We start from the raw sequence: 15,193 nt of genomic DNA, 5'->3' as shown, positions 1-15,193 counted from the left end.
TACATTTTGTTAAATAACGTCCATCTTCTGTCCCCTTGTTTCCTCATTGCAGACAAGCCACTGAAGAAGCGGAAGCAGGACTCGTATCCCCAGGAGCCGGGGGCTGGAGGTACTGCAGGGGCCACAGGAGGGCCCACTGTTGGAGGGGGCAATGCCGGCAGCAAGTTGGCACCACAGGAAGCTAGTGCTGCCAGTAATGGTGCCAGCCGGCCAGCCCTGATGGTCAGCATTGACCTGCAACAAGCTGGCAGAGCTGATGGACAACCAGAAGTGGCCCTGGAGGCCCAACGCTGGCCTGAGGAACGCCTGGGTCCTGGGGATGGCCCAGACTCCACTGGAGTCCTCAGGCTAAAGTCCAAGACTGATGGAGAGACACTAAAGACTGCAGACGGCCGACCTGAGGTCATCAAACAGCGCGCTGACACGCCCAAGAAGCTGGGCCCAGACGGCCGGCCAGAGACTCCCAAACACAAGCACGAAAACAGACGTGACTCATCTAAGCACCGACACGATGGAAAACCTGACAATGGCAAGGGGAGGTCAGAAGGCAAGGGGCCTGATGCGCCACGGCAAAAGCATGAGGGACGCTCTGACTCTGGCCACAGGGAAGACCGTTACAGGGACAGTGACCCATCCCGTGTCCGCCGGCCAGAGACGCCCAAATCCTCCAGCAAAGGAGACAATGACTCCAGACACGGGCGGGACAAAGACAGAGATCGGGACCGAGACCGGGATAAGGACAGGGAGAGGAAACACAGGATTGAATCGGGAGAACCACGGGACAAACGTTCTCCCGAGCAGCGCTCCAGGCCGGACAGCCCTCGTGTGAAGCAGGAGGGCCGTGGCGGGGTGGACCCTAGTGGTCGCCAAAGGACTGACCGCCCTGGCCTCAAATCCCAGAGTGGGAAAGAGGAGAGGAGGAGTGGGGATGGGAGCAAGAGCCGCCAGGATGGAAACAAGCAGCAGACTTCAGAAAGCAAATCTGGGGAGTTCCCCACTTACCTGCTGGGGGGCAAGTCTGGGGCTTTTAAGAACTTTGTGATTCCCAAGTTGAAGCGCGATAAGGATGGGAATGTTTCTGCTGATGTGCGTAAGCCTGGATTGGGGCCAGGCGCAGGCGCAGGGGCAGGGGCAGGGGCAGTGGAGGTGCCCTGGAGTGAGCCCCGGGTCAAGCTGGAGCGTATGGGGCTTGTAGAGGACTTTAAGAAAGGAGCCAAACCTGTGGTGGTGCTCCAGAAACTCAACATTGACGAGGTGCAGAAGATCATCAGGGAGAGGGAGGATAAAAATGCACGCAGCTCCAAGTCCAGCAAGAGCCGACACTCCCATGGCAAATCAGGGAAAGGTAAGGGAGAGTACCCTGCTGTCTCTGCATTCTTGTCTGTGCCAGCTTATATTGTATTTGGACAGTTTAATTCCGTGCTAACCTGTTGACATTGTGTTCAAGTATCTGAATAATTAGTTTGAGTACATTGAAAGGGATTTTCCACTTTTAAAGTTTTTGTTGGCACTGACCATAGCTGTAGTTGATTAGGTCAGACAGTCAGTCTTGTGCTTTAGATACTGATATGGCCCCATTCATTCCCTTATCAAAGACACATTTTCAATAATGAAGTTGAGCATCCTGAAGTCCTAGATAATTGGTCTGTTGGTCCTTGAGAAGCACACACCTAACTCATTTTCCACAACTATGATATTGAATACATTTTAGAATACTGCATGTTACTTTCTTGGGAAGATTTATGTAGGGACTTAGTATTGGGTAGTTACCGTACACTAATAAATCCGAGAGACAAAATCACCACAGTTTGTTTGTGATCCACAGTAACTGTATGAGTGTGTGAAATGGTATTAAGCCAATGAAGCTGGTAGATGACTGGATGAACTCTTCTTAGGAGGTCTTGACGAGTCTGTGCTGAAAGAACTCCCTCCTCATCTACTCGCTGAGATAGAGTCCACCATGCCATTGTGTGAGAGGGTGAAGATGAACAAACGCAAGCGCAGCACCATCAACGACAAGCCCAAGTATGCAGAAGTCAATTCGGATGACGATAACGACAGTGACTCTATGACGGAATGTGAGTACTGCAGTGTTTCCTCTATATGCATTTATTGGTGGCGGGCCGCCACGAAAGAATTTCCTCCGCCACTAATTGATTCAGACAGTCCACTTTGATTCAGGCTGCGCAGAAAGGCAGCGAGTTATTATGACCGGAGAACAGAAAAAAAGCAGATTGAAGCTAGATTTAGGCCGCTTCCAGACCTACATTTCGTTACGATTTAGGGTGTAGTTATTTACAATATGTTACAATGTTGCAATTAACCTCGTCGTTTGTGTTCGCACTGCAATCGAGACTGAATCAGATAGCGAGGCAAAAACAGTTTTGTGATTGGTTCGAATGTGTGTGTGTGTGTGTAATGCGCGTTCCGCATGTTCCGCTGCAGCTGTAGGATATATTGGTATTTGATCACCTTGTAGGAGTGACGGCAATAACAGGACGATCTAGTCGTTTTGCCGGTAGAAAAACAATCATGTGCGCTTTATTCTCACTCTCTGCGTACTGACAACAACAACATTCATTAATCTCCGTCCCACTTATATCACGTCATATCACCCGCTAAGCAGCATGGGTGATGTAGTAAACATAAACATATAACAGTGCTTTATACAAGGCTGGAACGCCGTGAATTATGAATACTTTGCTCGCTAACGAGCGGTCACTACAACCTTCTATATAAAATCACCTGCTCGGCTTTAATGACTTAACCGCTATTTAAGAAATTATAATTGTTGCCACCCTGTAGTTTTTGGTGAAACTTACGCGCGACAGATAGCTGCTCCGCCACTAATGTGAAAAATCCTGGAGGAAACACTGTACTGCGTATCCATAACTGGTGCTGCTATTACAGTCTCGCTCCACTCTCTCTTCATGGCTTGATGCAAATTTTCTCACTCTAGCTGCACGGAAGCGCCACAAGAAGGAGCGTGACAAAGCGTGGGAGAGTGAGGAGCGCGAGAAGAGAGGCTCTGGGGAGCACCGGCGGAGCGGAGGGATCCAGGAGGGCCGCAGGGGGTCCGGCAGCCGCAACCGCGAACGCACCCCAGACAACTCAGACGAGGACTCCCCACCACCCAGCATGAGTGACAGTGAGTCTGTGTGTCTGTATGTGACTGCCCACTCAGTGTGACCAGTAATTAATGCATAATATGCACTCCTCCGTACACCCTGCGGCGCATACAGCATAAGGCAGCAGGGGATTCAGCTTCTTTGTATTAAGTGCAGGGTAAACGCTGAAGATGAGTACCGTATTTTCCGCCCTATAAGGCGCACCGGAGTATAAGGCGCACCTTCAATGAATGGCCTATTTTAGAAATGTTTTCATATACAAGGCGCACCGGCTTATAAGGCGCACCGGCGCATAGAATAGATACTGCAGTCAAACGTTTGACTGGGGTTGCGTTACGCCCAAGCTCCACCTACTGCGTTGCGTCACCTCTCCATCGGTGTTGTGTCAACTTCCCGTTGTCCAAGCTCCACCTGAGCGTTGTCACCGTCAACGTTCTACCTGCTCCACTGTCAAAAATATATATTTTTCCACCTCAAGTATCAGCCGTTCGTCATCCATTTTTGCAACAAGCGTCAAGGACCTGCGGTGATTCACAGCTGACTCGCGTGAATAGCAATTCGCAATAGCTGCAACCACGAGATATAGAGTAGTTAGCTACAAGCATTTTCAATCTGCTATTATCTCTATTAGTGGATTAACCGCTGTGGTGATTTAACAGCTGATAAAAATACATCAAGTAGACTACAAACAGAGCAAAACAACACCAGAAAACAACCAATAGGCTATACAATTATAACCAACAACCAATATGTGACAGCTCCTGGTGAAATGTGCAACGTACTTTTTCAGTTTTTACACATGCTTAAACTACAGATTGTAAGCTTTCAAATGATGTGTCATACATTCAAATCAGAGAAAGATTGAACACGACAGGCGTATTTGAATGTTGGTTCATCTCAAACACTGAATGGGAGAAAAGTGAATCTGACCAAACCACAACAAACGCTGCTAGCGGCTAACAGCTAACAAAACACATCGCTACGAAGGTCTAAACTGTATTTTAATAACATGACAACATACTGGGAGAACATCGACATGCTAAAAACACATAACTACACATAACTAGATGAACACACAGTTCTTGCTTTTGAACACGAGCTAAAACGAAAGTATGTTTACAAATCAACCCTCCCTTACCGGTAGCCTCCGGCAAACGAGAATAATGAATCCAATACACAAATGATAAGTGTTTAGTGATCGTTAAACTGTTGTTTATTATATCGAGTGGGTACTTTAAAACTTCAAGTTGAAAGCACCAAGAATCTCACTTTGTTCCCTCGGAAACTCTGTTTAGTCTTCTTTACTTGGGGTCTTGTGGTGTGGGACTGTGAGTAAGCACAACACCAGTGTTTACTGATTACCGTAATGCTGCAAGCGGTGTGAGTGTCCGAATTGAACAGTTGGGTGAGTACGGCATCCATTCAGAGCACATGATAGAATAACAATAGCATTCGCGGAGATTCCAAGATGGCGGCCGTCGTTTACTGATTACCGTAATGCTGCAAGCGGTGCGGCTTTGTAGTTTACCAGTCGTACTGAAACATTTTATTATTATAAAAAAAAAAATATTGGTCATGTAATTTTTACATTTTGATCCATATATAAGGCGCACCGGGTTATAAGGCGCACTGTCGTTTTTTTTTTTTTTTTGGGACTTAAGTGCGCCTTATAGGGCGGAAAATACGGTAGTCATTTTCTACCTGGAGCTAGACTAGTATGGCTGTACATCAGGGTTTCCGTTAGAAAAAAATTGTGCCGGTCAACGTGTCCGGGAAGATTTCAATTTACCGGACAAACGTGAGATATTCCGGTCATCATATTAAAATATAATATAGCTGTTTGTCGCGGTGATTACTGTTGTGTAGCCTATACAGTATATGCCGTTTAATGTCTATTTCTCATCCGATACGATTAGATGCGAGCTATATAATAAATATAATAGGCTTTCATGATTCGCATGCGCGCTATGCCATATGTCCAGCGCTGAACGCGCGCCACACTTTTATCAGATAAAATAAAATAGAATAAAACTCTTTGAAAATAAATAGGCTTTAAATGAACGTAACTGCTTTCAGTAGCTCAGTCAGTCCCACATACTGATTACATGCGATGCCATTTTTTGCCATGTGAAATGCAACTTGTAGCTGAGAGTGCAGCTTATTGTTAGCCGTTTCATTAGCCTGCTCACAGTGGCCTTTCATAGCGGTTTGCTGTTGCCTCAAACTGACCGCCGATATGTGGTCACTGCACCGACTGTGATCAGTGAGACATTCTCATATTTGTTGCTCCTCTCATGAATCCGTTATTCCTCCCCGATGTTTTGCACGGTGAGCAAAGCTTACTTTGTCTTGCCATGTTTACCTCTCGCTCGCTCGCTATGCACTTTGAGCTGCAACGTTTGCAGGTTAAAAGCAGGGTTGCCAGATGGGCCGGGTTATCGCCGAATGGGCTACTGGGTTTAGCGGTAATAGACTGGTTAGGCTGTAAAATCCCATCTGGCAACCCTGCCACCGCTGTTTCGCGGAGTCATCATCATGCCGGCGTCAAATCATATAATAATAAAAGAAATATATAGCCTATATATTCGTCTTTTTTCATATAGAAGGAATCAGAATGTGACAATTAAACTTTAGCGAATTGTATTCAAATTGTGCTTAGAGGGAATTATTTTCACCGGACATTATGACCGAAGAGATTTCAATTTGTCGGACTTCAATAGATTTTACCGGACAAAGACCGGTAATTACCGGTTAACGGAAACCCTGCTGTACATATCACTGTCATAACTGTTATCTTTACTGTCCAGTTGCCAGAAAGTTGAAGAAGAAGGAGAAACAGAAGAAGAGGAAGGCCTATGAACCTAAGCTTACATCAGAGGGTAATTTAACTTTGTCACTCTTGATTTAGTAATGGAGTTGCTATGGGCACGTGAAGCATGGTAAATGAGTTTGTGTGTGTGTGTGTGTGTGTGTGTGAACTTAACAGAACTGATGGATTCATCCACGTTCAAGAGGTTCTCTGCAAGTTTGGATAACGTTCTCGAGAGTTTGGAAGATGTTGACTTCACAGCCGAGGGTAAGTAGTCTTCAAACTTGACTTAGATGTTTGTAATGTTCAGGGGTTTGAATGACTGTATACAATACCATGGATGGGCAAGATATCTTATTGAATATTACATTCAAATTATATTAATGTAAGCCATAATAATGTTAGGACGTTGATGCCAGAAGTGTTTTATTGTGAGCCACTGTGATTTCCCGTTAGATGACGACGAAATCCCAGAGGAGCTTCTACTGGGGAAGCATCAGCTGAGTGAGCTGGGCAGCGAGTCTGCCAAGATCAAGGCTATGGGCATCACGTTCAAAGTAAGGAAGGGAAGGAACACACACAGTGATGTGGCTATGCAGGAGTTGTATTTTCTAATCCTTGGGGGTGTTGCATTGTTTGGCTCACTAATGGTCATCCCTCTTCCACAGCTTCCATCGGATAAGTTGGTGAAGGTATTGAACATCCTGGAGAAGAACATTCAGGATGGTTCAAGGCTCTCCACGCTGATGAACCATGTGAGTTCTCCTGGTGGCCAAGTTGAGACAGGATGTTTATTGGGAGTCTGTTCAATCATTGACAGACAGTTGTAGGTAAACATGCCCAGGCAGAATGATGTTCTGCAGTGAGTGGGGTTCCCACTTGTCTTGAACGTCTTCTTCTCCTCTCTCTAGGACAACGATGCAGAGGACGAGGAGAAGCTGTGGCGTGACCTCATCATGGAGCGCGTGACCAAGTCTGCTGACGCCTGTCTGACAGCACTCAACATCATGACGTCGGCACGCATGCCCAAGGCCGTGTACATCGAGGACGTGATCGAGAGAGTGCTGCAGTACACCAAGTTTCACCTACAGAACACCCTGTACCCTCAGTACGACCCAGTCTACAGAGTGGACCCACATGGAGGTCAGCACCCCACCGTCTTCTCTTAAAGCAGTTGGAACAAATCCCTTTCATATGTGGCAAGAGCTGGCCACAGAGGGATGTTGTTGGACTATAGTCACACTCATGATGCTCAATTAGTGAGTGCTCAACAAAATATTGATAATGTTGTGTGGTAAGAGCACAGTGTAGTCCACTCAGAACTCACGACCAATATTCTGTAAACTCCTGGCGTAGTGGTGGACTGAGGAAAGGGTTACAGATCTCTAGCTCTAGGCATCTTGTTTATTTCATAGTTTCACCTCTTTTCCTCTCTCCTCTCTATTCATCTCCCTTTCTCACCCAGGTGGCTTGCTGAGCTCGAAGTCCAGGAGAGCTAAATGCTCTACACACAAGCAGAGGGTTATAGTCATGCTGTACAACAAGGTGTGCGACATTGTGACCAACATCTCGGAGCTATTGGAGATCCAGCTGCTGACTGACACCACCATCCTGCAGGTAAGAGAATGTCCCTACAGCTATTCCCGGGGTTACAACTCCTCATGACATCTGACCTCTGGCCTGTTCCCTGTTCACTAACTAACTGACTTATCTCTCTCTCTCTCCCTCACTCTCTCTCTCCCTCCCTCTCTCGCCATCTGCAGGTATCCTCCATGGGCATCACTCCATTCTTTGTGGAGGGTGTCAGTGAGCTACAGCTGTGTGGCATCAAACTAGTGACTGCGGTAAGAATCCAAATCGAAAGAGGGATCCCATGAGATCCAAGATATATTATATTATATTATCCTTCTGGCCGTCATCTATTTTCTCTCCTGTAAATCCTCACCCTTTTTTTCTTCTGTTTGTGTCTGGTGTGGTGCCTTTTTTCCCTCAGGTGTTCTCTCGCTATGAGAAGCACAGGCAGCTCATCCTGGAGGAGATCTTCACCTCTCTGGCCAGACTCCCCACCAGCAAACGCAGCCTCAGGAACTTCAGGTAACTACACTTCCAGGAAGCGCCATGCACGTGGTAACACCACACAGACAGGCCCCCTGTGTCCATCCATAATGTGTTTCTGGAAAAACTCTACTGTGTTGATTAATGAAGTTGTTCTTACGTTGAGTCCATTGACTCATCTTCTTCAGTATGTTGAAGTGGTGCTTGTTGTGTTCTTCCAGGCTGAATAGCAGTGATAAGGATGGAGAGCCCATGTTCATCCAGATGGTCACTGCTCTGGTGCTTCAGCTCATCCAGTGTGTGGTGCACCTCCCCTCCGACAGGGACCATGATGAGTATGACAAGAAGGTGAGGAAAGCTAAGGAGTGTTTTTATAGAAATCTTGGCCAGAGGTGATGATTTCCAAGACGTTGACAAGCGATCACTCTTTTCCTAGGTGGATCAAGACCTCCTGATCACAAACTCTTACGAAACGGCAATGAGAGCGGCTCAGAACTTCCTCTCTGTCTTCCTCAAGAAGTAAGATCCACAAAAAAAAAAATCTCTGATTGAGTCAGTTGTTATCATACATGATTTTCAGGGCTCCAATGTGTCCTAGAATGTTCGCAATGTTCAGGAATATCACGGTGCAAGATCCCTTTGTGCTCGAGGTCTTTTACCAAACCGCTGTGTTCCTCTGCCCCTCTCTCTCAGGTGTGGTAGTAAGCAGGGGGAGGAGGATTACCGGCCACTGTTTGAGAACTTTGTCCAGGATCTGCTGTCTACAGTGAACAAGCCCGAGTGGCCAGCAGCTGAACTGCTACTCAGTCTACTGGGCCGTCTACTTGTGAGTCTCCATCTATTAATCAGTTCAATCACCGAGCAGCAGTAGAGCTATTGATAAAAGCATTGCAGAATTTGTTGAGTTGAGTTCCTGTTGTTATTGCGAGTGGGGGGTGGGGTGGGGGGGGGTCATTATACAGCCACTGACTGTCTTCTCTCCATCATCTGCCCCAGGTGCACCAGTTCAGTAACAAGCAGACAGAGATGGCCCTGAGGGTGGCATCGCTGGACTACCTTGGCACTGTCGCTGCCCGTCTACGCAAAGATGCTGTCCACAGCCAGATGGACCAGCGCTCCATCGACCGCATCCTCAAAGAGGTAGACCATCTGAACCATCTACGCTTAGCCACATCCTCAAAGTTATGTCTCATTCTAAATGTGTGCACTTTCTATAGCATATTACTGCACTGCTCACACAATGATTTTGCTTTACCGTTCTCAACCTAGGCCACAGGCAATGATGAGACCCAGCAGCTGCAGAAAGTCCTGTTGGACTACCTGGATGACAACGCAGAGACAGACCCATCTCTAGTCGTGAGTGTTTTCACTACATATGCCTATGCTCATCTGAAGAAAGCTTCTAGCATGTCCCATAGCATTGGGTCCATTGTAAGAGACTAGGTCCCTGCACGTTTTCTAAGCTTAGTAGATTATTCAATTGGTGAATTGTAACCATTTATTTCGGTTGTTGCCTCACAGTTTTCCAGGAAGTTCTACATTGCACAGTGGTTCAGGGACACGACGACCGAGACGGAGAAAGCTATGAAGTCTCAGAATCAGAGGGACGAGGATTCGTCTGAAGGCCAGCACCACGCCAAGGACATCGAAAGCGCTGGAGAGATTATGCAGAGAGCGGAATCGCGTAAAAAGTTCCTCCGCAACATTATCAAGACCGTGCCCTCACAGTTCAACACACTGAGGTAGGCATTAATCCTCACCGGCCCATTATGTTTGCAGCACTCTGCTGTCATACGTGATGTAAAGTGTGTCCTCCACTTGTTGGCAACGACAAGTTCTTTTTATGAAGATGAGTTGACACATCCTCGGTTTCTCTTCCCCCCCAGGAAGAACTCTGACACTGTGGACTACGATGACTCCTGCCTCATTGTCAGATATTTGGCCTCTATGAGGCCGTTTTCGCAGAGCTTCGATATTTATTTGACCCAGGTAAGACCAATATCACGATGAGGAGTGAGGGATGACTTTGTTCCCAAGTGGGCGGTGAAGGAATATAAAACCGGGGCTCTGTTCCCTCTCTCCTCCCACAGATCCTGAGAGTGTTGGGGGAGAGTGCCATCGCTGTCAGAACTAAAGCCATGAAGTGTCTGTCTGAGGTGGTGGCTGTAGACCCTAGTATTCTGTCCAGGGTGAGTCTTGTCTGCTCTTCCCAACACTTAACGGCAAGCTCCTCGAACCGCGGGACTGATCCACAGACATGCTTGTATGCATCCATGCATAGAATTGTACTAGTCTTCCTTCGATCGAATTTGAGATGTGTGTGTGTGTGCGTGCGTGCGTGTTCACAGTCTATATGCTAATGTTATCATTTTGAGGTGTTAACTCGTGTTTCTTTTCTTCACACTCAGCACGCCTACCCTCTGAGTTGTAAATAGACTGTGTTTGCGTGTGGATGTGTCTCCTCACACCTCGTCTCCCCTCTCTCCTCAGTTGGACATGCAGCGCGGGGTTCACGGTCGTCTGATGGACAACTCCACCAGCGTGCGGGAGGCTGCGGTGGAGCTGCTAGGCCGCTTTGTGCTGAGCAGACCCCAGCTCACGGAGCAGTACTATGACATGCTCATAGAGAGGATACTGGTAACATCATCACACATAACAACACACACCTATACAAGCTGACACATATATAACACATATTATACTCAACCAGTCACAGAAGCTAAGTACAGTTCAGAGTACTTAACTTATTGGCGGGGGGGGGGGGGTGTAATAGTTTTCATAGGCCTTTCTATGGACTTTATGAAAATGAACATCCATCAACTAACAGGGAGCTGTGAGAAATGGAACTGTGCCCACGACATTGGCCACCCCTAGCTGAGAGTTCATTCCAAGTGTAAAAGTTCACATAAGGTAAAATCCTCACGTGTAGCCACACTGCCACCTAGGGATCTACAGGAGTACTGTAGGCTTTTCAAAATGTAAACAAGAGTTTTGATCTGCCCCGCAGAAGTGACTCAGATTGTTATTTGATCTCAAGTCAGGTGATTGACTGGCTTTGTTTATGACCTGACACATCATCATATTTCATACATGGTGAAACATTTATTTTGGCTGCACAGTAATAAAAACATATAAAAATGCAGTGATTCATAACGAGCAGTGATGCGGCGTGACTGAAGTGGCCATGTGTCCTCTCTCTCTCCACAGGACACGGGTATCAGTGTGAGGAAGAGGGTGATCAAGATCCTGAGAGACATCTGCCTGGAGCAGCCCACCTTCAACAAGGTCACTGAGATGTGTGTGAAGATGATCCGCAGGGTCAACGATGAGGAGGGGATCAAGGTGTGTACATGTGTATAATAGTTGTGTGTGTGAATCAACGGATACCTATTAGGACTGAAACATGTTACCTGTATTCATGCCAAAATGTATTCATTCATGCGCTCTTGCAGAAACTGGTGAACGAGACTTTCCAGAAACTCTGGTTCACCCCGACACCCAACAACGATAAAGAGGCCATGACCCGGAAGATCCTCAACATCACTGACGTGGTGAGTACCAGGGGTTAACAAGTGAAAGAATTAACTGTCCAAATGACTATTCATGTACATCTGTCTGGCTATTTGAAGTCTTTTTTTTTTTTCCGTCTCTTGATCTGTGATTTTTTTTTTTCTCAGGTGTCTGCATGCAAAGACACAGGCTATGACTGGTTTGAGCAGCTGCTTCAAAATGTGAGTAGTTAATGTGTCTTTGAACGTATAAAGCCTGTGGCGTCCATGGGAAAAGTGAGCCTTACGTTTTAAATGTTAAGCTTTTCATGCAGTGGGCCTCCCTCCACTCACCTTCACCCCATCCTCTCTATGTAGCTGCTCAAGACAGAGAAGGATGCCGCCGACAAACCAGCCAGGAAGGCCTGCGTTCAGCTGGTGGACAATCTAGTGGAACACATCCTCAAATACGAGGAGTCTCTTGCTGGTATGACTCTCACTCACGGCTGCCTTTGATATTAAACCAATGCTTTTGTTTTGCAGTATCGTAACAAGGTGCACTCTTTCCGTTGTGGACTGAGATTAAGGTAGAGAGTTGTGTTTCTGTTTCAGACTGTGAGAATAAGGGGGTGAACTCCGATCGTCTGGTGTCATGCATCACCACACTCTTCCTGTTCAGCAAGATCAGAGCCCAGCTGATGGTCAAGCATGCCATGACCATGCAGCCCTACCTGACCACCAAATGCAACGTAAGAACAATGATGAACATGTTAATTTCAATTTGTAAAATGTTGAAATGGTTAATTTCACTGAATGTATGGTTATGTGTATCAGAAAATACTAGAGTGAATAATAGAGTGATGTGATGTGCAAAGAAGTGCCAAAAAGTATCAACTTTGTTATATGGAGCTCTAGGGCCATCTAGTGGTTGGTCATTGAAAGCACACCTTTTCCAACATAATGTCCAACAGCTTAGCTTTCAGCCTGTCTGATGGACGGCATGCATTTCTATGCCTGTGTATTGACATTGTCTGTGTTTGTAATGTGTTCTCACAGACCCAGAGTGACTTCATGGTGATCTGTAACGTGGCGAAGATCCTGGAGCTAGTGGTGCCTCTGATGGAGCATCCCAGTGAGACTTTCCTCACCACCATAGAGGAAGACCTGATGAAGCTCATCATCAAACACGGCATGACGGTCAGTCTCAAATAAAATATACTGCTTGTTGCCAGGAACGCTGTGAAAATAACAGTGAAGTAACAAATAAACGGTTAAGAAGTATTATATAATAATAATAATAATAATAATAATAATAATAATAATAATTTCACTTGATCTGTTTTTCAGGTTGTGCAGCACTGTGTGAGCTGTCTGGGAGCTGTTGTGAACAGTGTCACTCGAAACTATAAGTTTGTCTGGGCGTGTTTCAACCGATACTATGGTGAGCATAACTTGGATTAACAGAAGCATAGCTGCAACACTTGATTTAACACCCAATGGAAACTAAAATCCAGCATCTCTTGGTCTCTCATTGCCCTTGTGTGTCTGCAGGTGCTATCTCCAAGGTAAAGAGAGATGACCCAAACAACGCTAATCTGATTTCTAATAAACCGTCTCTTCTACGCTCACTATTCACTGTCGGGGCGCTCTGTCGCCACTTTGACTTTGACATGGAGGAATTAAAAGGCCCCTCCTGCAAGGTAGGGATAGGAGTCCCCCAAAATATTAATAATCAAATAAAATAAATATTTTTTTAATTAAAAACCCCCAAAATGTTTACATTCAATTTATTTTCAATAGCTGATGTTTTCTCCCCTCTTGTATCCTACAGCATGTCATCAAAGACAAAGTGATGGAGCTTCTGCTTTTCTTCACCAAGAATGAAGATGAGGAGGTTCAGACCAAGGCCATCATTGGTCTAGGTAAAACTCACTTCCGATCATGTTATTCTGCTTATGAAGACCTTCCTATGCGATTCACATTGTGTGATGGAGTCACATCTGTCATTCACCATCAACGACTCCTTTTCACTCTGGCCCATGGCACTTGTGTTAATATACCTCCCCTCTCTGTCCTCCTCGTTTCTTTCTCTTTCTCCAGGCTTCCTGTTCATCCAGTACCCAGACCTGATGTTTATGCACGATGTGAAGTGTTTGTACAACGGCATCCTGTCAGACAGCAAGTCCTCTGAAGCCCTGAAGATCCAGGTGCTGAAGAACCTGCAGACGTACCTCCAGGAGGAGGACACTCGCATGCTGGAGGCCGACCAACAATGTGCGTCCCACACAAGCCCCTCTCACCTCTGTGTCCATGTATTCACATCCTCACAGTCGGAGGAGCAACTCGTCATGTCACTAAAAATATATATATTGGGGCCTTTGGATCATGCCTCTAATGGTGTTAGTGCGGGCCACAGTCTAGGTAATTAATGGGAAACACTGGGTGTCATCTAATTGGTCCTTGTGTTTGCATCCTCAGGGAAGAAGCTGTCTAAGCAGGAGGACCTGAAGGAGATGGGCGACATCATGTCAGGCATGAGCAGCTCCATCATGCAGCTGTACCTGAAGCAGGTGCTGGAGGCCTTCTTCCACACACTGTCCACCGTACGCCACTTCGCCCTCAGTGTCATCGCCCTCACGCTCAATCAGGGCCTCATCCATCCTGTGCAGGTACGCTCTCACCGTACGGCGAAAACACACCGCAAGCGGCGTCCTCAGCAGCAAGTGTGTTTAATTTCGGCGCCCATGTTAACGGGTTCGAGCAGCCATACAGCGCGCTCCCAAGCGTGTCACGCTGGCTACCGTGGCACACCATCTAGAGATAAGGACTCTTGCCTGTTTTGTCCGCGTGCCGAGTGTGTTGCAGGCAAAACTCAAAGTAGAAAGATTGGGCTGGCAGTAGCAGCTCCACAGTTAGAACCACAGAAGACACGCAGCCAGTGTGGAAGCCGCAGCAGTGAGAGCCGCAACAGTGAGAGCCGCAACAGTGAGAGCCGCAACAGTGAGAGCCGCAGCAGTTCCGCCACGCACTCTGCTGAGATTGACGCTTGCGGTGTCTTTTCGCCGTTAGATACACTCACACAAGACTAGCACCTGTCTGATGCTTAGGAAAGACATATATGATGCCTGGCAATGTAAAAAAATTTTTTGAATTCTACAAAGACAGTTTTGGAACCTGTGTGCTTTTTTTCCTTCTCAGTGTGTGCCGTACTTGATTGCCATGGGAACAGACCCAGACCCCTTCATGAGGAACAAGGCTGACCAGCAGCTGGTGGAGATTGATAAGAAGTATACAGGCTTCATCCATGTGAGTGTTTAGAGGTTGGCCTATAGGCTTTGTGTGTGTGTGTGTGCGTGTGTGTGTGTGTGTGTGTGTGTGTGTGTGTGTCATGTAATCAATACATGACGATTTGTTTTTGTACAGATGAAGGCCGTGGCGGGGATGAAGATGTCCTACCAGGTGCAGCAGGCCATCTGGGCATCTCAGGGTACGGTGATCCGCGGTTACCGGCAGGACGACTCTGCTCCCACGTCACTCACGTCACGCCACTCAGCACTCTGCTCCCACGTCTTCGCTATGGTCAGAACGAACCGGCAGCACAGACGAGCCTTCCTCATCTCACTGCTCAACCTGTTCGACGACAGTTCTGTGAGTTCCTTCTTCCCCACAGAGAGGAAATCACTTTTTTTCTTTTTCTTAAAAATAAATAAATC

General features: G+C 46.7%; 1 protein-coding gene across 1 annotated transcript in view; it reads left to right on the top strand.

Annotated features, from left to right (window-relative positions):
• The window catches only part of nipblb (NIPBL cohesin loading factor b), a 30,066-nt gene that overhangs the window by 11,872 nt on the left and 3,001 nt on the right, over positions 1-15,193 (top strand). Inside the window, exons 10-42 of the mRNA XM_080528750.1 lie at positions 53-1,345; positions 1,953-2,078; positions 2,960-3,148; positions 5,936-6,007; positions 6,115-6,204; positions 6,394-6,494; positions 6,606-6,692; positions 6,849-7,080; positions 7,403-7,554; positions 7,701-7,781; positions 7,931-8,031; positions 8,214-8,340; positions 8,429-8,511; positions 8,686-8,818; positions 8,989-9,132; positions 9,262-9,348; positions 9,514-9,734; positions 9,879-9,981; positions 10,083-10,181; positions 10,483-10,629; positions 11,200-11,334; positions 11,445-11,543; positions 11,670-11,723; positions 11,859-11,967; positions 12,093-12,229; positions 12,537-12,677; positions 12,828-12,921; positions 13,032-13,180; positions 13,312-13,402; positions 13,581-13,754; positions 13,959-14,149; positions 14,679-14,786; positions 14,904-15,128. Coding sequence (XP_080384876.1) covers positions 53-1,345; positions 1,953-2,078; positions 2,960-3,148; positions 5,936-6,007; positions 6,115-6,204; positions 6,394-6,494; positions 6,606-6,692; positions 6,849-7,080; positions 7,403-7,554; positions 7,701-7,781; positions 7,931-8,031; positions 8,214-8,340; positions 8,429-8,511; positions 8,686-8,818; positions 8,989-9,132; positions 9,262-9,348; positions 9,514-9,734; positions 9,879-9,981; positions 10,083-10,181; positions 10,483-10,629; positions 11,200-11,334; positions 11,445-11,543; positions 11,670-11,723; positions 11,859-11,967; positions 12,093-12,229; positions 12,537-12,677; positions 12,828-12,921; positions 13,032-13,180; positions 13,312-13,402; positions 13,581-13,754; positions 13,959-14,149; positions 14,679-14,786; positions 14,904-15,128 — 5,375 coding nt within the window. The remainder of the gene's footprint in view (positions 1-52; positions 1,346-1,952; positions 2,079-2,959; positions 3,149-5,935; positions 6,008-6,114; positions 6,205-6,393; positions 6,495-6,605; positions 6,693-6,848; positions 7,081-7,402; positions 7,555-7,700; positions 7,782-7,930; positions 8,032-8,213; positions 8,341-8,428; positions 8,512-8,685; positions 8,819-8,988; positions 9,133-9,261; positions 9,349-9,513; positions 9,735-9,878; positions 9,982-10,082; positions 10,182-10,482; positions 10,630-11,199; positions 11,335-11,444; positions 11,544-11,669; positions 11,724-11,858; positions 11,968-12,092; positions 12,230-12,536; positions 12,678-12,827; positions 12,922-13,031; positions 13,181-13,311; positions 13,403-13,580; positions 13,755-13,958; positions 14,150-14,678; positions 14,787-14,903; positions 15,129-15,193) is intronic.

The sequence above is a fragment of the Nansenia antarctica genome (genome assembly GCF_963989245.1).
Source record: "Nansenia antarctica genome assembly, chromosome: 4".
NCBI lineage: Eukaryota > Metazoa > Chordata > Actinopteri > Argentiniformes > Microstomatidae > Nansenia > Nansenia antarctica.
This window is presented reverse-complemented; position numbering and strand designations above follow the sequence as displayed.